General features: G+C 47.5%; 5 protein-coding genes across 13 annotated transcripts in view; 3 read left to right on the forward strand and 2 right to left on the reverse strand.

The window, feature by feature from the left end:
* Positions 1-18,241, reverse strand: part of cpx (complexin) — a 131,510-nt gene extending 113,269 nt beyond the window's left edge. Inside the window, exons 1-2 of one of the 2 annotated variants that reach the window (XM_069040625.1) lie at positions 18,100-18,241; positions 8,937-8,952 (exon numbers count right to left, since the gene is read on the reverse strand). The gene's annotated coding sequence lies outside the window, so the exon portion shown is untranslated. The remainder of the gene's footprint in view (positions 1-8,936; positions 8,953-18,099) is intronic. The other variant, XM_069040627.1, reaches the window with a different exon arrangement.
* Skel (DM13 and DOMON_DOH domain-containing protein skeletor) lies at positions 1,713-12,907 on the forward strand. 3 transcript variants are annotated; one of them, XM_069040577.1, is made up of 9 exons: positions 1,720-1,914; positions 3,191-3,331; positions 3,452-3,633; positions 4,492-4,654; positions 6,742-7,001; positions 8,665-8,764; positions 9,863-11,052; positions 11,110-11,250; positions 11,306-11,474. In XM_069040577.1, exons 1-9 carry the CDS (start codon positions 1,857-1,859, stop codon positions 11,336-11,338), a joined length of 2,268 nt encoding a protein of 755 aa, XP_068896678.1. In that variant the 5' UTR covers positions 1,720-1,856; the 3' UTR covers positions 11,339-11,474. The 3 variants fall into 3 exon arrangements, with proteins under 3 accessions (XP_068896677.1, XP_068896678.1, XP_068896679.1); XM_069040576.1 differs by having other exon boundaries at positions 1,713-1,914; positions 11,110-12,907; XM_069040578.1 differs by lacking the exons at positions 8,665-8,764; positions 9,863-11,052; positions 11,110-11,250; positions 11,306-11,474 and adding an exon at positions 7,262-8,560 and having other exon boundaries at positions 1,729-1,914.
* LOC138125347 (serine/arginine-rich splicing factor 7-like) lies at positions 12,895-15,566 on the reverse strand. Of its 3 annotated transcripts, none has more exons than XM_069040621.1 (5): positions 15,407-15,566; positions 15,111-15,311; positions 14,490-14,682; positions 13,942-14,193; positions 13,144-13,879 (listed from the first exon to the last, which is right to left on the reverse strand). In XM_069040621.1, exons 2-4 carry the CDS (start codon positions 15,301-15,303, stop codon positions 14,166-14,168), a joined length of 414 nt encoding a protein of 137 aa, XP_068896722.1. In that variant the 5' UTR covers positions 15,304-15,311; positions 15,407-15,566; the 3' UTR covers positions 13,144-13,879; positions 13,942-14,165. The 3 variants fall into 3 exon arrangements, with proteins under 3 accessions (XP_068896721.1, XP_068896722.1, XP_068896723.1); XM_069040622.1 differs by having other exon boundaries at positions 13,147-13,287; XM_069040620.1 differs by lacking the exon at positions 13,942-14,193 and having other exon boundaries at positions 12,895-13,287.
* LOC138125341 (ester hydrolase C11orf54 homolog) lies at positions 15,719-17,367 on the forward strand. 4 transcript variants are annotated; one of them, XM_069040610.1, is made up of 8 exons: positions 15,719-15,859; positions 16,065-16,147; positions 16,198-16,296; positions 16,343-16,518; positions 16,567-16,734; positions 16,782-16,878; positions 16,933-17,099; positions 17,153-17,367. In XM_069040610.1, the coding sequence occupies exons 2-8, from the start codon at positions 16,072-16,074 to the stop codon at positions 17,324-17,326; spliced, it is 957 nt and encodes a 318-aa protein (XP_068896711.1). In that variant the 5' UTR covers positions 15,719-15,859; positions 16,065-16,071; the 3' UTR covers positions 17,327-17,367. The 4 variants fall into 4 exon arrangements, with proteins under 4 accessions (XP_068896711.1, XP_068896712.1, XP_068896709.1 ...); XM_069040611.1 differs by having other exon boundaries at positions 15,728-15,859; positions 16,068-16,147; XM_069040608.1 differs by lacking the exon at positions 15,719-15,859 and adding an exon at positions 15,860-16,001.
* LOC138125348 (gamma-glutamylcyclotransferase-like) lies at positions 17,459-18,503 on the forward strand. Its single transcript, XM_069040623.1, has 3 exons — positions 17,459-17,661; positions 17,710-17,843; positions 17,897-18,503. Exons 1-3 carry the CDS (start codon positions 17,557-17,559, stop codon positions 18,177-18,179), a joined length of 522 nt encoding a protein of 173 aa, XP_068896724.1. The 5' UTR covers positions 17,459-17,556; the 3' UTR covers positions 18,180-18,503.
* The last annotated feature ends 117 nt before the right edge of the window (positions 18,504-18,620 follow it).

Genomic DNA, 18,620 nt, shown 5'->3' on the forward strand with positions numbered 1-18,620 from the left:
TGGGACAATAATCGACGTATGGCGTGCCCACGCCGTTACGTGGCAATCCTCTAATTGCGAACGTCTCGAGGTCCTGAAATATGGCGTTGATATTGCGAAAATATTCCGCCGTCTGGGAGAGACGACTGCTCCGAATTAAATTTTCGAATCGATAGTTATTAAATTTTCACGAAAGGAGCTCGCCAAAGGGACGCGGAAAATGAGCGCGACTTTTTGAGGGAGCCGCCGGGAAAATTCCCATTCGATGACCGCGTTTGACTCGACAGCCGCTCCACATCTCCATCATTAATATCTCCGCCATAATCCGGAGCGCCACCGCCATTTTTCACCGGGACGTCACGCTCGAATTGTCAAAATAAGAGAAAAACGTAGGGCACTCTTCTAATGGACGCCTCATCCGTCAATCGAAAAACGCACAACCCCGCAAATGAAAGTTGCGCTCCTAATTACTTTACCTCAGCACTAATTGGCCGGTAATTTCGTGAATGCGCCCTAATTATAAGTTTCATGGACACTTTTTGCCTTTAACACTTACGTAATTGGGCTAATTTGTTAAATGCCAAATGAGATTCCGTGCCGAATTAAGGCAGAAACGGAAAACGAGACAATTTAATCGCCGACATTTTTCCTCGCAACGCTCGTTACAGGAATCTGCATGGCCTAAACCTAAACAATTTCGCCGACAAATGTCCCCAGAACGACGTTCAGTCCGCTGTCCGCGCGAAACACACAATCGCGACCAGATGAGTTCTTGATCTAAATCCAACTCGCCATCTCTTGGAAATCAAGGTCATTTGCTTAACGGACCATCGACGTTTCGTATCCCGTTAAATCAACCTTGATTCGCGGACCTTCTGGCGATAATTGAACAACAATGTTCGGACATTCCCCGGTTCGGAGGCCGAAATCGCCAAAACCGATCATCAATTAAAACCAACGAAACGTCGAGCCGACGATAAATTATTTCGCCGATATTTCTAGGCCGTCACTGTTGTTATTGATGCGAAAAACGTAAAATTAAATTCTCGACGGCAGTATTGACCCAAATCGAGACTCATACTTGACCAATCCGAAAAGTACACTTCCTGATGGTGGCACCATTCATCCTCCTAACCTTCCATCTCCAGCTCTTTCTCTTTTGCATCGGGATTTTATAATTGTTATGTCAGCCTTGCTGATTGTTCGCCGTTATCGTCGACCTTCCTCGAGTCCTCAATATATCAGTTTTATTCGTGGGTTGATCACTCTTCCGGCCATCTCCAAGTCGAATCTGCGGAACGCCAACACGCTCTTAGCGCCCTTTCGTGGCACAGGTCAGTTTCGAAGAAAAGTGAGCACGGGTTCAAGGACGACGAAAGCGATAATGTAAACAGACCAAACGAGAAAAAGAGCGATACTTTCACGCTAATTTCGGCGCACCTTCGTCTCACTTTAGAAACTTTTTCGGTAAGGGTCTCGGAATGGCAAATATTCAGCGTGTCCGGACGACTCCGGCCGGATTAGGAAAGTTGAGACGAGGTGCGAGTCGCAAAATATAAAAAAAAACTTTCCTTCCTTTCCATTAATTAATGGACGCTGGAAAAAAGCGCAAAACCATGACGATCGACGATTTTTTCCATAACGATCGCAATAAATCAGACCGATCCCCTACCACGACGCGGTCAGGGTGGTTTCTAATGCAACGCGAACAATAAAACCGTCGAGAGAAGTACATGTATAAAATGAGAATGCAAAAGGAGAGGGGTCCATAATAGTCGTACTGTCCAGTTCTTGTACACGTTCCCAACATATGAAATTTAAGTGAAAGACATCGAAGGTGTTCAGCCAGTGTTTGTGCGTTCAGTTGTGCAGCGGACATGACGACGGCCACCATGGGGCCCATCGTTGCATTTGTGATTATCGCCTCCATCTCGGGTGAGTTGAATTTGCAATTTTATTACCACGAAACTCGTTCCAGCGCTTGCAACCTTGACTCCTTGCATAATGTTTTTGGGACGACTTCCTTTTTTAGCCGAAGCTATTTTTTTTCTCGCCGGATTAGGGACACCGTCGCCTCCATTTCACCGACCAAACGGTCCCGTTCCTCCTCGTCTCGACCCTCTCCCGCTCTTCCTTCACCTCCAACCCCTATTCCGTCTGCCGGAGAAAACCACCGACCGACCCTCCACCGGAGAAAGGGTGTCTTATCTTATCCGAAACGGCTCCTCGACACCCTCCGCGCCGCAAATTGCTCGCGAATTGCTTCACCGTCCTCACCTAGATTCTTCTCAGGTGCAATATGTTGCACACAACAATTATGTACAATTATAAGACTGGCAGATGAAATCGCACAAAGAAAACGCCGCGCACAGATATAAACATATTTACCTACTTTAAAAGTTCAGTCCAGAAGCGTCGAGGATTACTAACACACTTTCACTAGTTGCACAGCTAAACAATTGTAAAATATTATTATTTTTTTCATTTGTCATCTTCGATAGGCGAGTTGCGCAACCACCGCCATTAGTAGTAGTGTGATATAAGCAAAAATAAAAAAAAGTAAAATTTATGAAAGTTTCTAGTCGAGTAGCTTCCTCAATAAAATCGCGCGGAAAAAAAGCAGGAATTAGAAGGAGGGAAAAAAAAGATGGAGCATCAGAGACCATCTATTATGCATGGACCTGGCAACATTTGCGCTCTGGGGGAATTTTCACCATGGCGCAAATTGAAATTGACATTTAGATGTGATCTAGAAGTCGTCGGGAATGAAGTGTTGCCAATCCGCCGACGAATAAAAAACCAATTATCCTGACGCGGCGAGAACGTGAAAGCATAAAGTATTAACTCGACGCGCTTAATACACATCCCTTATTATCTGGTCTAATCGAGTTATCGGAACAATTGGTGGCTATTCGGTGCGGAAAATTACACGATACACCGCGACACGATCGAAAATAAGTTACGACGTGCCCAGCCCGTTCCAAGGTGGACCGACTGCAGCGCTTACATAAGCCTGGAGTAGGTTTTTTCTGCGGGGTATTAGCATATCGGGCTGAGTGGGCGTTACGTCACAAACAACATAATGGAAGATGTTCAACAATGAACGCTGATTATGCAACGATTCGTTCCTGATGAGGCCGCGATTTAATTCCGCACAAGAAAGATTTTCTTGGCGATGGAGTCCCTGAAAGGTGTTGTTTGTTTGTTGCAGGCGGCGCCGTGGGCGCCCCCTACTTGGGCAAGTTCATCGGAAAGCTGTCCGAGCTCCACCACGGCGTCTCCGGCGAGGTGTACGCGGTCGACGGCCGCACTCTGTACCTGAAAGATTTCACCTACGACGGCCAAGGCCCAGGTAGGACACTTTCATCTCGAGTCGATCCACTTTTGGGCCGAAAATCGCCGTTTGAAAGTGCGATCGAGTCGAAAAAGTGAAAATCGGAACGGACCCTGAGGTTGTTTTTTTGTGTCGCAGCGGCGTACTTCTACGCCAGCACCTCGAGGAACGCCAACAGCGCCGGCTTCAGGCTGAGGGACGAGAACGGGAGCGGCGAAGTGATCAAGAGGTACAGAAAGGAAGGGGTCACGCTGACCCTCCCCGAAGGCAAGACCCTCAACAACATCAAGATCTTCTACGTGTGGTGCGAGGAGTTCGAGGTGAGGCGACCTTCGCGGAAATTTAACACCGGCCAATAATGAACCCCGCGAAAAAACGCTTTTCCTTAAATTTAAATAATTATTGCCGGATTAGCAATTTAAATACGATGCATATCTCATCCGACTCTTTGCCGAGATTTTAATAAATAAGCTATAGAATATGATTTGCATAACGAGCACAAAAACGGCCTTCGACGCCGACATTTCGTGAACTGCGACGCCCACGACGCCCAAAAGGGTGTCAACTGTGGATTTTTCGACACAATTGACAATGACATCGAGTTCAAGCTGAAAATCAACACCGCTTGCCACACATTCATTAATGAATTTCACGGATTGCTAAATATTCAAATGAATGCTAACGAAACCATGAATGGAGACACCGTTTGTTTGTCTATCTATCCGCGATATTTACAATCAATTGCGCCACGCGATCTCATAAAACCACCATTTTCGCAACGACGAATCAATCGTCCCTCCGCGATGAAAACGCGATCGCCATCCGTCACGGACCTAAATAGGCCATCGATCCGTCCGCGGTCGCACCATCGAGACCCTGGCGCCATCTCGCGGGCTCAGGCCCTTCGAGCGACGCCGGCTCCATCTCGCGCTAATTATCCTCATAACGGGCATATTAACGGTGCACATCGACCGTCGGAATTCAGAATATTTTCTTTTCCGCGTGTGATCATTAATAATGTCACTGTCGGCATAAATAACGTGATTAGCATATCGCATGCACCGCAGATAGATAGATAGCATTGTTGCCGGGCAATTGCGCTTATTAAAACGACTCGATTGGCGAAATGGCCACTGCACGCACCCCACTCGAACCCTATCGAAATTTGGCGGTTGCAGGTGAACTTCGGGGACGTGAAAATCCCACGCAGCTTGGACTACCCCCGACCCCAGAAGATCGAGCCGCTGAAGGGAGTGCACGCGATCTCGTCCGACAACATCGTCATCGTGGACGCCCAGACCTTGCTCATCCCCAACTTGTCCTACGACGGGGAAGCCCCAGGTGAGATTCTTCCTGTTTGCTCTCGCTTTAACCCAAACTGACTGGTGATTAAAAGAGCACACACGGCAATTAAACGCGCCGACTATTTGCTCAGACCGGTGTAAACCTCGTCGCACACTGGAGATAAATTACCCCGGATCGACTCTATAACAGGGGAGGACGGAGGCGACACCCTTGCCCGCTGAAGCCTGGAAATTCTTCTGATTTTCCGGCAACGGAGGCCTGATTTATGGAGAATGGTTTTGACGGCGAAACATGTTAGGAAACAATTCCGAGAGTCGCGTACAGCTATTCGGAATTGGATTTGTAGTCTGCACAAATGCACTTTATTGGCTGGAGCTTTCACGACGTCGATCCATAATAATTACGGACGACACAAAAATCTCGACGTGCAGACGTCGAAAGCCATTTGCGAGGCGAATAATGGCGCCGGACGGGGGAGGAATCTGATGGCATTTCCAGCGAAACCGCGTTACATAATGGAAATTTCGTGTGCGAGGTTATCGCGTCGTGTAAACAAACAATTTTTTACAAGAGATGCAGTTTTTTTTCGTACATTCAATTATGCTAATCGCCAACGCAGAAGATGCGGCAAGGACTCCCAGTGACATTTCTCGAGATTTTTTTTCAGGAGTCGATTAGTGGCGCTACTTCCTTGTAAAAGGAAGCGTCGCGACCTCGACTCCGTCCATCCAAGTCGATTGTTGCATCAATTAAGTTGAGAGCTCCGCTCGGAAGGAATCGATTCCTCAATCCCAACACTGTCGCTCTAGATTTGTTTGGAAAAGAACCAAGAGATTTCGTCCAAAGAAAAAAGAGAAACTGTATATTCATGAAACATACAAGTCATGCTTCAGGTGTATCTCAAGGGAGCGTTCTTGAACCTCTCTTATTCCACAAGTGTACAGGGTGATTCTGAAATAAGTTTGGAAAAAAAAACGGTAATTGGTAATGATGAGAAGAAGCCATGGACAAGAAAATTTTCTTATAAAAGTTTTTTCGTTTTCGAGATACAAATAATTGAAAATTTGGTCAAATTTGCTAGTACGCTGCTGAGTGATTACCTGATTATCTTGGTAGTTTAGCAACAATAATAAATCAACGGTAAAAGGTGCCCGTCAGTCACAAACGTAACATTACTCCCCTCGATCATTTCCATACAAAGCAGTGTGCTTGCACCTACAGCTTTATTATTTTTTTACAAACTTATTTCAGAATCACCCTGTATGTACATGGCGACGAAAAAAAATCAGAAGATTTGAGGAAGAAATTGTAAATTCATGAAAGGCGGAAGTCATAATTCAGGTGCACCTCAAGGGAGCGCTCTTGCACCTGTCTTATTCCTCACATGCACATATATTGCGACAAAAGAAATTCGTGTTTTAAAGTAATTCAGAAATGGGTTAACTGAGACAACTTTGTTGTAGTTCGTGATAAAAGACCATATTCCAAGAGCGCAACTATCAATCATGATTAATTTGTGGTAGAAGCTACAAATTTTCTGGGAATAACAACGAATCACAATTTAGCCTTGGAAAACTTCTGAAATGTTCAAAAAAAAAATAGTTTGTTGTTTATAGAACAGAGTTAAAAACGATCGAGTATCTCTGTTATGGATATTTATTTCCAGTGTGAAGTAGGAGATTGTTTTGCAGGGTGGTACTGGATGGAAAACGTGTTCTTAAATGAAGTAACCAGCCTACGAAATTGTTTTTATTCATATCGAGTACATTCCGGCGTGTACAATTTATGCAATCCAAACAAAGCCACAACGTGCTTGTTTAGCGTACGACAACACCTCCGTGAGAGCCTTTCTGGTCCCTCCCGGGCAAGTTTTAATCGCGCCATTGTTGCCACCACACTCTCAAAACTAGCAATTCGCCCACACTCGAAATCCGCCGCAAGAGCCGGTGTTAAAGACCATTGTGTCGAAAACCGGATGGAAACATGTCGCAACAAAAATTCCGCTGCCAACATAACGAGGTTAACGGACTCGTGTTTTCGCAAAAAGAGAGATTTGGTGGACATCGAAAAAAATTGTTTGGCATTTCCGCGTGCGCCCGTCTTAATGTGTCGTCGTGTTGCAGATGCGAAATTCTGGGTGGGCCGGGGGCCTAAGCCGTCCCCTCAAGGCATCCGAGTCCCCGACGAGAACGGCAAAGAAGTCCCTTTGAGAAGATACGACAGGAAGACCGTCGTGTTGACGCTGCCCGGTGACCTGACGGTGTTCGACATCGGCCACTTCGGCATCTGGTGCGAGGCCTTCACCGTGGACTTCGGCCACGTGCAGATCCCCCCGAACCTGAACGTGCCGCCGTCGCTGAAGATGCTAGGAGTCAGCCCCCAGGTAGGATAGACTTTCGAGAATCATGCATATTTGTGGGGCGTCCTCGCGTCGAGTGAAGTGAAACCAAGTGACCGCGAAAGACTTGCGAATCACGAACCCCATGAACGATCGAGACCGGGCGTCGTTTTAATGTTGAAAGTGTTACAGCGAAGAGACTGTCCCAGCTTAGTTCCTAACCACTCGCTTCTGCTGGTCGGAGGGTTTTGCTTCGGCTATTGTCCTTCCCCTTGGAGAGACTAACATGTTTCTGGTTGTTACAGAAGCGACCACGTAACTTCGACATCTCTAGAGAGGTGTCGAGGCCCCGAGTGCCGCTAGTTGGGGGACAATTAGAAGCGACCACCTTCCGACCGAACCGCCAATTCCATAATATCTTCCAACAACCCAACCAAAATTTCCTTATACAACAACAGCAGTTGTTGACGCCCCAGCAAATTTTCGCCCAACAACACCAGGCGCAACAGCGAATCGACCAAAGCGTTTACCACCAGCAGAGACAGCCGGTGCCCTACACCCCCCTCAATCTCCAACAGAGACAGTACCAAGAGCAGCTCGCTTACAATCAGTTCTTGCAGAACAGGAGGCTCTTGGAAGAGCAGCAGATCAAGGCGCAGCTGAACCGCCAGCACAACCGCTTCGACTTGCCCGCCGGCGGTCAAAACGCGTACGCGCAATTCGGCTAAATTCGACCCGGCGCGCCCCACCCGGCGGGTGGACCGCCCGCGGTCCGCCGCGCCCCTGTACAGTCCAAGCTTTACTCCTAACTATTTATTCTAATAATTTATGTGACAGTTTCAGTGATGGGCAGTATTATTCTGGGCTTGTTTCATTAATACCGGTTTACGTGATATTTCAGATTGATTGAAGAAACCGAGCTCGAGGCTATCGCTATAAATACGCGAACGGTCTCACCTGAATGCACTTTAACGTTTCACCTTGAAAATAGATTAAGGTTAGAATAAAATTATCATTTCGCACAATCGAACAGATTCGTGATGGCCTTTTTCACGCAAGGTTGGGCAAAATTGTGTCCACCCAAAAAAAATTCAATAATCACAACAACATGCAGATGAGGAAGCTCGCCGAGGTCGCGGCATTTCGCAAAGACCGAATCTTCGCGTCGGGGGTGGGCGCACCGCTCCCAAGGTCTCGAGCTGTCGGTAACTGACCGTAAAAGTGTGTTTTTTCTCCTCCGATCCTGGCATAATGTCAACACAAAAACCTGTTTAACAATTTAGATTAATCATGAAAGCCACAGAGTTCTATAACTTATTAAGCTTTACTCGGATTTCATGGCGATCGATTTTTTCGAAATTAGGTCGTCCGCCTCTAGTTTATCCGATAACAGATTGAAGCCTCGCCACGGAATCGTTCCCCCCGAATTATTATATTAGGGGTTTACGAGATTAAATTATAATTGAAACTAATGAGCGCGCATGAAATTCGCCGAGGCCAGTCTCTATCAGCTGTAATATATTTTTTTATAAATGTTTTTATACTCCACTATTTATAATTTATACATTTTTTATATACAAATAAAGGCTTTTTGTACAAACGTCCGACCGCAGCCTCATTCAAACTCCTAATCCCTCGTGGGCGCCGCACCAGGTGCCGCCGCCGCCGCATAACTCACCATTATAACAACAACATTAATCTGTTTCAGTCGAAGCTGAACTGCGAAGTCTTGTACGACGACCTGGCATTTGAAGCGAGATGGGCGGTCGCCGGGGACAGCATTGTGTTGCAATTAGTTGCAAAATTGGGTAAGTCGTGGGCGCCGAAGAGCACACTTTCCGTTTTCCACCCCCCAACTCGTCACGCACCATAAAAATAATCCGCTCGCAAAGAACGTCAACAAAGGGGCACGGAGCGCGCCCACTCAATTATGAAAATCTTATTGTTGCATGCTAATATTCTGGAAGCCGCGACACTCACCGGCTCCTCCAGGTTCCTGCAACAGAAACACGTGTTAGAGGGGGTTGTAGAGATGGGCGACGGAACGGCGCCCAAAATTGTAGGACGCCGCTTCGGCGCGCGCCGATTTGTCGCCCTGATCGATTGGCGCGCACGAGATCGTGATTGCGCCAATTACGACCGTCAAATCATGTAAATTCTGCACGACCTCTCGTACCACGTGCACGCGTCAAAAGTTAATTGGGTTAGAACTAACAATAGTTTTACAAATTAGTTTATTTATGAGTGTGCCGATCGATCCGCTCACCGTCCCTGACCAGCCGCCACACTCGATGTCAATCACCTGGGTCGTGACGGGCGGGCGCAAAAATCGGATACGATTGGTTTTGTCCGGTTGATAACATCTCCAGATCAATTAGTACAATTTGCAAACACGCTCGACATTGTTTTGCGCCGCAACTCGACACCGCTCGCTTCCTGCAGATGAGCCTTTATCATTGAAATTAGCAACCAATCATTTTTGCGTTTCCGTCCGGCGGCGGTATCGACCGCTTTTTTTCTCGACCCACTGTACATAAAACCCGGCAAATTGTTCTCGACCTTAATGACGGAGTGCCGGATTCATAACTCCGTAAAAAAAGTGACACAACGGCCACGTTCATTGCTTTTTTATTCGCACGTTTTACGACTTTTTCATGGACTCGTTATTCTTTTTGAAAACGGATGATTTACGGCGGCACGAACTTGCACAACTCCCATCGATTGTCCTGCGAAGGACGTCCGACGTTTCGTAATTTTGGCTTTCTGAAATGTAACATTGTCCCGGCTGCCCACTCGCAGGTTTAACGACCGATCCGCCGAGAGAAAGTCCATTTCACTTTTGCATGACCTCACCGACTTAGAGAGCAATCTTTTGCGGCACCATTGCAAAAACAAAAATTTTCCAGACGACGGGGAGTACATGTCGTTCGGCATCTCCGGCGACGACTCCAGGAGCGAGATGATCGGCGGCGACGTCGTCGTGGCTTGGGTGGACAGACCCAGTCTGAAGGGCTTCGCCGAAGACTACTACCTGGGGGCGAAGTCCCAGTGCTCCGGACCCACCGGATCTTGTCCCGACGGGAGCCTCAAAGAGGACGGCGACAACGTCCGGCTGTTGAACGCCGCGATGGTCAACGGCTACTCCATAGTGACCTACCAGAGGCCTCTCAAGCCCTCCGACGAGTACGACCGCCAGATCCACACCAACCGCTCCCAGGCGATCATCTGGGCCATCGGTCCTCTCAACCAAAAGGACGAAGTGTCCTTCCACAGCCACTACACCAAAGGCGACCAGTTCCTCGACTTCGGAAGACCGGCCAAGTGGAACTGTCCCATGCCCGAAAGCGAACAACCCTCGATGAAAACCGCGTCGCAACCTAGACAAACCACCACCACCGCAGCTCCCTCCAGATCCAGAAACTCAGAACGAAGACGCGGAAACACTCGCAAAGACGCGGCGGACAACGACAGGAGCGCCTCCAGACCGAGACAAACCGAACGAAGAGGCAACACCAGAAGGGGTACCAACAGCGTGCGCGCCGTCCCCACGCCGGCTCCCGTTGCAAAACGCGACGCCTGGGACATTCCGCCCATCAAGTGTTACGAACCCGAAGACGGGGTCTTCTACGCGCAGATGGGACCCACCGGGGGTAAAATGGGGTACCCGGCGATCACCGGTCACGTCGGTTGGGGCATCTCGTGGTACATCAACGGACTGTTGATCCCCGAGATCAACGTGGTGCGCGGAAAAGCGTACACCTTCGTGGTAGAAGGCGGATTCGATCCGGAAGTACCAGCGAAGTACCATCCCTTCTACATAACGGACGATCCAGTCGGCGGGTACGAATACAAGACCCCTGACGAGAGAAAAAAAGTGAGGATCTTCGCCGGGGCAGTTTTCGGCAAAGACGGTACCGCCAAACCCACCGGGACTGGGCGTTTGTGCCACTGGACCCAACAGGGAGACAAGGAAGCTGACGACTTCGAGTCCTTCGGGGCGTACCAGAGGACTCTGGAGTTGAAGTGCGATCAAGGCGAACCCGGGGTGATTCAATGGACGCCGGATGAAGACACCCCCGACACGGTCTACTATCAGGTAAGTACCGACAGGGATGAAAGATTATGATTTGATGATGGTGGTGTCGCGTTCCAGTGCTTCACTCATAGATATCTGGGCTGGAAGATTAACGTTCACGACAGCTGCGACGAACAAAAGGCAGCTAGCGAACCGGAAGTGTCGGTCGTTCCGGCACCAGACCTAGAAGAGAGTCCCTCGATTCGGATAGAAACTAGGGTAAAACCAAATGCTTTAATTGTTGAAGACAAAGAAGATAAGAATAATACAACAGTTTCAGAAAAAAGCGCCGTCCTCCCTTCTGTAACGATCGAACCAATCCTGATACACCCCACGAGTTTTTACCAAACACCAATCTACATGGCCCACACTCCCATCCTCACCACTTACAACCCCTTCCTCTTCGACAATCCCTTCTACTACAATCCCTACCCGCAGACTTTCAAACCTAGTCCACTTTTAGAATCGGTTAGGGAGGATTTCAAACCTCCTGACATTTCTTCAGAGGCACCAAAAGACACCACTCTTCCACCTTCTGCTACTACCACTTCTACTACTGCTATCTCTGAAAAACTTCACACCACAACTAGCGCCACTCCTGCAACTGGCGAAAAAATCATTGTCACCGACGTTAAGCCGTCAAACCAAAGTCTCTTTGTTCCTCACGCTAAATTCGCCTATCAGAAAAATAGTTTTGTAGTGCGCAGGCCCTCGGGACCTTTACGTCGGCCTTACCCGTCGGTGATGATCCGACCGCCGCCTCTACACAAAAAACCTGTGTACAGACCGCGCGTCAAAGTCGCTCTGCAGAGGCCGCCCCCTCTGGAGCCGCTCTATCTCTCCGAGTCTCAAGCGAAGATCAGGCGAGCACCGGGCTTCATCGTGGTGCCGAGACCGGTCAAGATCGCGACGGCGCCTGTGACGGTCAGAAACGTGGAGATCTCGCCGTTGCGAGCCTCCACCGAGAAACAACCGGAGGTGCAGACGGTGTCGTCGTCGCCGCTCGACGCGGTGAAGCCCGCGAAAGAGCCCGTCCAACTCCTGCCGCCCGCCCTCAACACGGGCTTCCACCCTGAGTCGTTGGTGATCGAGGGCGGCTTCAAGCCCATCGTCAGTCGCGACTTCCAGAAGCGCGTGTCCGAGGAGCCGGAGCTGGAATACGAGAGCGAGATCGGCGTGATCGACAGGGAGCGACCACCCCGGCCCTTCGAGCCCGTGTTCGTGCCGTCCCCCGCCGACGGGCTGAAGCGCAAGCGCCCCTACGTCAAGAAGGTCATCGTGAAGCACTCGCGCAGCCTCGACGACGACGAGCCCGTGGCCGCGGCCGCGGAGAGGGTGGAGTCTTACTACCTGCCCCCTCTGGGCAAGCCGCCGCAGATCGGCGAGAACCGCCAGCCCTCCAACATCGACCTGGAGGGGCCGTCCAAGATCGACCTGGCGTCGCCGCCGGACGTCGTCGTCACTTACGACGGGAAACGAGTGTCGGGGGCGAGCTTGACGGCGAGGATCGCCGACCGGAGCAGCATCCTGGACATGCGAGCGTCGAAAGCTGCCGAACTGATCAAGGCTCGACCCCAATTCGCCCCCTTCAAGGGCGAGTTGCCGCCGCTCAACACCGACATCATCAACAAGAATGCGCCGCAGCTGCAGGCTCGAGGGGTGCTCAGTCGCGATCCGGACAGGCCACCTCGCTCAGGCTCCACCAAGCTGAGCCTGGTGAGACAGAGATCTTAACGAGAGCACCGCCGGAGGGGAAGCCGCTTTGGATTCTGCACGCCCCACCCCCAATTTTTTAATTATTGTTAAATAGTTATTAAGTTTTTATTTTTTGTGACTCGTTAATTTTAATGTAAATAAAAACACTTTGTAATTGTGATTACATATTTATTTTATACACTAAACACTTCTAACCGTAATACAAGTGCATTTTTATTTTATTACTGGTTGAATTTATGGCATCAAATCCAATATAAAAAGAAACTTTTTTTACACAACACGAATCTAGAAAACGTGAAAAGAAAAATCAAACAAGATTGGTCCTAATCTTTCTCTGTGGCGTTTCCGTTTTCTTTAGGAGCAGAACGACTGCGCGATCTAGATCTAGAATTTTTATCAGCGCTGCGTGATCTGCTCCTGCTCCTCTTTCCAGATCCAGATCGGGATCTGGAGCGGTTACGTGATCTACTGCGAGATCTCGAGTTGCTTCTTGACCGGCTCCTGCGATCACGCGAACGACTTCTGGAACGACTACGTGACCTGTCAACACAGAAGAAATACCAACGTGAAAAAACACTTGTTGCCCGTGCGACTCATCCAAACAGAACCCCAACGAAAAGAAATTCGGGAGGAGAAACAAAAGTGCAAAACGATTAGGGGTCCTGTTTAAATGATGTAGACTTCAAAACTATTCCACTACGAGTAAGTACGAAATTGGTTAAATTATTGTACTGAACCGTTGCCTTGAGTACAATTTGAAAAAAGAAAAATGAAACAAATACTAACCTGAAACGTAAAACATTAAGTGTTATTTTTTGTTCGAATCTTTATGAATAATTACTGAAAAAATTTCGAATGTCACGACTGCAGTTAACGTTTGGAAAAACGCGACCAACCAATCAAACTAAGGAGTACAAATTAGTTTTCAAAGTGTCACCACATACAGTGTGGCCACAGCAGCGGCTTGCTGCGACCTACCCTCTTGTTACCGGTGTTGCCGGGTCGACTGTTTTTCCGCCGCTCTCTGAGAGTGATGGTCGCAGCTCCGGTAACAAGAGTCGGCAATCCGGAGCCGCCGAGTGCGACCACGGACGAATCGATTTATTTCTTTTTGTCAAAAATTGTTAATAATCTGTGTAGACAAAGAGAATCGAGTCAAATGTTAAAGAGAGATATTTAGATGTAAGTTTTTACCATTGTCTGTGAGCTCGTGAGACGTGAAGTTAACATTGTAGGTAGAGGTAGAGTAAATCAACTAGGTAGGGCTACACCCGAAAGAGCTGGTAACTCACTGGCTCACTAGCAGTCTCGTATGTATAATGCAGTCGTGTGCAGACAGAGTGAGCGATGTACTACGTGGCAGCTCTACGCAGTAGTCAGCGGGAGGCATACAACGAGACGAGAATGAACTCAACGCTTTACCTTACTATCGGCCACAGACTATACCTATAAACATGGCATCACTGTCAGCCAATCACCTCACACAGTACACCGCCATGCGGTTCGCTTTTATACGCCCTTCACCGCACAACTGGACCGCCAACAATGACTCAAACAACGTTCTAAACAAAAAACTAAAACAAAAAATCACGTGTTCGGACGCCACGATCCAATTGTGCGGCAAGTTGATTGAAAAAAATAAATTAAATCAAATTAAAACAAAAACAACACAAATGATAATTTCAATAAAAATTGACTTATGACTAATGAGTGTCCTCTCGCTCAATTTCAAACTTACGCACCTGTGCCTCCCACCACGTCTATATCTATTACAATCTCTCGCATAGTGACCCCTGTCTCCGCATTCGTAGCAGCGGTCGTCCGGGTGGAAGGGACGCCCTCTGGACCTCGGCGGCGGACCCCTGTAACGGCCACTCCCGCTCTTCCCGTTCGACATCTCCACGCGGGCCCTACGCCCGCAGATGGTACGACCATCTAAAAAAAAAATAATTTCAGGAAACTGCAACCGGCATTATGCGATATTTCCGAGCACTGATAAGCATTTACCACTGTCTAGAATTTGTGAAAAGTTGTTTAGGTAATCTTGATTTGGAAATTTAGTACTTTTGTTACTCACAAGTTGGCAACAAAAAGTACATAACAACCACATTTTAAAAATCTAACAGAATTTTGGTATCAATTGATATTAAAAAAAAAAAACACTTCAAGCAGGAAAAGAATAAAAAATTAAGCACTTTCAATTGGCACAACGTTTTTACAAATTAACTGATATTTATTTTTTTATTCTTTCTTGTGGGCAGATTTCTGCATTACCTTCTGTGCCTTGAAACCTACTTGATTCATCTAATCATTGGCATTTTCTATTACTTCAGTGTCTAATTGCCACTTAATTTTGCACCTACCTAGCCCCCTTATCGCATCCTCGGCGTCTCTGGCGTCCTCAAACTCCACAAAAGCGAATCCCGGTGGATTTCGAGCCACCCAGACGTTCCTCAGGGGTCCGTAATATCTGAAGGCGTCCTCCAGCTCCTGCTTGGAAGCGCTATTGCCCAAATCGCCGACGTAAACTTTGCAGTCAGATCCATACCGTGACATTTTCCGAACTAGGAAAAATCAAAACGAATTTTTATCGATCGCCAAGGACGCACCCGGTGTTTGTTTACAACACCGCAAGCACACTATCCGAGTGATTACTTACCTCAAATGGTATTCCTATCGACAAAACAACACCAACACCCTTCTAATTCAAGGCAAGACGTTAAATGCAACTTTTAATTCGTATATTTTACAAAGCGTTTTTCACGATTTTCACGCAACACAACATGGAGCTCTACCAAACATTTTTCTCTCCAAGCAATATCGCCGCCCAATCGGAACGCGCGGATTTGTTGACTGCCAGGGCTGCCAACGCGAGCAAAATGGCGGCGAATTTGAAATTGTGAAAGTCATTGGATCGCTAAAAAAAGCGAAATATCCGTTATCTGACGACCTTTATTTAATAAAATCACGCCTTTCCGAGCATGTAATAACATAATCTTTGCGCTATACGTCAAGCGATAAATCGATTGTTTGACCTACAGTTAACCTGCAATTATTATTTTTTGATTATTTTATTATTGGAGGCAAAGAGGAGAGGTTCTGGCATTGAAAAGTAAGTTTTTGTGCAAGCTTTTATTGGTATAATACTCTCAACTCTCTACATTTCAAAATTTTGAATATACAGGGTGTATCGAATAAAAAGACATGACGAAATCAATTTTGGCAATTTTTTTGTTCAGTTTAAGGTTATGTGGGTAATTAATATTAACTGGAGCGTTGATAACGTTGTTATGTAATACCAAAATATATTTTCGTAGCAGCACCATGTCTGTAAACTACGACACTCTGTCCATCGAGAAGAAGCCCCTAGACAGGCCCCCATTGGAGGAACTGGCGAAAGGTTTGTGCGCGTGACCCCGCGACCCTCATTATTCACCTTTCCGTTCGCAGTTTTAAACAAAGGCCTCCGGAGCGAATTCGAAGAGGTCAAAGTTGAAGTCGTCGAGTGTCCCGACTTGACCCAACAACCCTTCACCCTAGCAAAGAAAGGTAAAGTCACCGCGCTGCCACCCCTAATCCTCACAAGGAGTTCCAGGTATCAACGGCAGCACCAAGCTGGTGGAAATCGGGGGAGTCCCGTACTTGCTACCCCTCGTCAAAAGAGACAAAGTCTACGATTTGAAAAAACTCGCAACGATGATCGACGCCGATCCGGCTTTCATAATCGGTGCCGGCGCCGGACCCCACCCCTACGCCGGCGTCAACTGCGAAGTAATCTAATTTTTGTCCAAAGAAACAACGACTTTCAAATATTTTTAGGGGATCATAAATCTGAACATCGCTAAAGGGGTGGTCGACCAGCAGACGAGAATATCCAAAGTGGACCCCGCCAACGAAGCGGTCCCCATACAGGAGATTCTGCCCAACAGCGAGACCAGACTGGCTCTGTTGGCCAACCTGTTCGTCAGCGAAGGGGCCCCTGGGAAGGTACGCTCGACCCTCGCCCCCGGCCACTCTCATTGCTAGTCTTGCAGGTGTTGAAAGTCCACGTGAAGAAGCGCACGGGCAAGAAGGACTTCATCACGAGCATTCGACAAGTTTTGGTCAACGAGTACAAGAACAAAGTTGTCGGTATGTTGTAGATCTGGTAAGGTTTTTTTATTTTTTTATTAAGCTGTGATTTAGGCCTCGGGGGCGTGTTTTTGCTGAAAGAGGGAAAAGCCAAGCAGCACGTGATGCGCGACTTCTCCAAAACTCCAATCAACACAGATGAGGAGTTGAACAACTGGTTGAAGTTCTACAACATGTCGGCTCCTCTAGTCACGGTGGGGACGTTGATCAACAGCGACCACGTAACAACCGACATTTTTTTGTTTTGGTTTTTTGACAGAATTTTGTTTTCAAGGGGCTGGACTTGCGAGTCCAACACTTCCACGGCTTCAGCCACCACGGCGAAGCTGGACACTACCACATCGACGTCACTCCTGACACAGTCGAGTATTTGGGGTACTTCAACACCGGCGAAGAGATCTACCGCGTTGACAGACCCGTTGAGACTCACCAATTTGGCAGGGACTGAGCCCCAAGAGTGGTTCAATGCAAATAAAAATTGTTAAGCAACGAGTGTTTTTTTTTACGTGACAACTAGAACAAGTCTTAAGTGGTCTTAACAATGTATTATAACAAATAAGATAACTGACGTCACAATTCCAACTTTGCACTGATTGCGCAGTGCGACAGTGTTCTATGGTTCTAACCTCCGTCAGCTGTGTATTTATTTAGCGGCGACTTTTTGTAGCTCGGCCAAACATGGGGGGCACCTTCTTGTACTTTGCCTACGGCAGCAACTTGCTAACGAAAAGAATCCACATCAACAACCCCAGCGCCGTCAGAGTGGGGATCGGCAAATTAATGGTACATTTACCCGATAATTCTTTACATTTTAACTAATCTCGCGTCCAGAACTACCAACTCGACTTCGCCAAATACTCGGAGAGGTGGCGTGGGGCCTCGGCTACGATCGTCAAGAGCGACAAGCGACACGTCTGGGGGGCTATCTGGGAGATCGGTTTGGAACACATGGAGTCCCTAGACAGGCACTGAACGCGTGGGGGTGCTCGAACGCGGTCTCATTTGGGGTGTTTTGCAGGCAAGAAGGTGTGCCAGACAAGATCTACCATCGCTTCGATGTTGATGTAGTTTTGCCTGAAGGAGGCACCAGAAAGTGTCACGTCTACCAACAGTGCGTCATACCGGGGTCTACCGAAGACATCGAGGAGTTGGCCGACGACAGGAAACCGTCGGCCGTGTATTTGAACATCATCAAGGCTGGGGGAAAAGAGTCAAACTTACCTGAGGAGTATCAGAAGTTCTTGCAGAGGATTCCCGATAATGGCTACAGTGGGAAGGTTGACATTGAAGTCGCACTTTAACACTCACTTTCGGGTTATTTTCGTGTGAATTTGTTCGTGGGTACTTTCGGTAAGGCTAACCCGTTCAAAAGTGCAAAATTCGGTTAGGGAATTTGGTTTTGTGGTGTTGGTCGTATGTCGTAATTTATACATTGTTAAAAAAATATACAAAAACCAAGGAAGTCAATCTTTTGCATGATTTATGTGTGTTACTCCCCTGTGTATTTTTAGCCGTATGAAACTTTTTGCGCTTAGTTTTCTACGAATGATTTTTCTTTCAACATTTCTCGACTCACATTTCAACCTTGATAGTGCCAACCTTAAATAAAATTAAATTATACCCTATTTGTTTTTCCATTTTTCTTTATTTTTTAGCCTCACTTAGCAAAAAAGGCGGTCTTAGATCTCTAGATCAATTTAAAAGTATCGGTAATAATCAATTTGATGTTAAATTCAATTTAA

Source organism: Tenebrio molitor, chromosome 3 (genome assembly GCF_963966145.1).
Source record: "Tenebrio molitor chromosome 3, icTenMoli1.1, whole genome shotgun sequence".
NCBI lineage: Eukaryota > Metazoa > Arthropoda > Insecta > Coleoptera > Tenebrionidae > Tenebrio > Tenebrio molitor.

What these genes read in the sequence shown, in the direction of transcription:
- Skel (XM_069040576.1), top strand. Translation starts at nt 1,857, where the DNA reads ATGACGACGGCCACCATGGGGCCCATCGTTGCATTTGTGATTATCGCC. An exon ending in TGCTAGGAGTCAGCCCCCAG is followed by an intron (nt 7,002 to 8,664) that starts GTAGGATAGACT and finishes AATCTGTTTCAG; the next exon opens with TCGAAGCTGAACTGCGAAGT. An exon ending in CCGACACGGTCTACTATCAG is followed by an intron (nt 11,053 to 11,109) that starts GTAAGTACCGAC and finishes GTCGCGTTCCAG; the next exon opens with TGCTTCACTCATAGATATCT.
- LOC138125347 (XM_069040620.1), bottom strand. Translation starts at nt 15,303, where the DNA reads ATGTCACGGTATGGATCTGACTGCAAAGTTTACGTCGGCGATTTGGGC. An exon ending in GGATGCGATAAGGGGGCTAG is followed by an intron (nt 14,683 to 15,110) that starts GTAGGTGCAAAA and finishes TTTTTTTTTTAG; the next exon opens with ATGGTCGTACCATCTGCGGG. An exon ending in AGACGTGGTGGGAGGCACAG is followed by an intron (nt 13,288 to 14,489) that starts GTGCGTAAGTTT and finishes CTGTGTTGACAG; the next exon opens with GTCACGTAGTCGTTCCAGAA.
- LOC138125341 (XM_069040608.1), top strand. Translation starts at nt 15,952, where the DNA reads ATGACGAAATCAATTTTGGCAATTTTTTTGTTCAGTTTAAGGTTATGT. An exon ending in CTTCACCCTAGCAAAGAAAG is followed by an intron (nt 16,297 to 16,342) that starts GTAAAGTCACCG and finishes AAGGAGTTCCAG; the next exon opens with GTATCAACGGCAGCACCAAG. An exon ending in ACGCCGGCGTCAACTGCGAA is followed by an intron (nt 16,519 to 16,566) that starts GTAATCTAATTT and finishes AAATATTTTTAG; the next exon opens with GGGATCATAAATCTGAACAT.
- LOC138125348 (XM_069040623.1), top strand. Translation starts at nt 17,557, where the DNA reads ATGGGGGGCACCTTCTTGTACTTTGCCTACGGCAGCAACTTGCTAACG. An exon ending in TGGGGATCGGCAAATTAATG is followed by an intron (nt 17,662 to 17,709) that starts GTACATTTACCC and finishes TCTCGCGTCCAG; the next exon opens with AACTACCAACTCGACTTCGC. An exon ending in CACATGGAGTCCCTAGACAG is followed by an intron (nt 17,844 to 17,896) that starts GCACTGAACGCG and finishes GGTGTTTTGCAG; the next exon opens with GCAAGAAGGTGTGCCAGACA.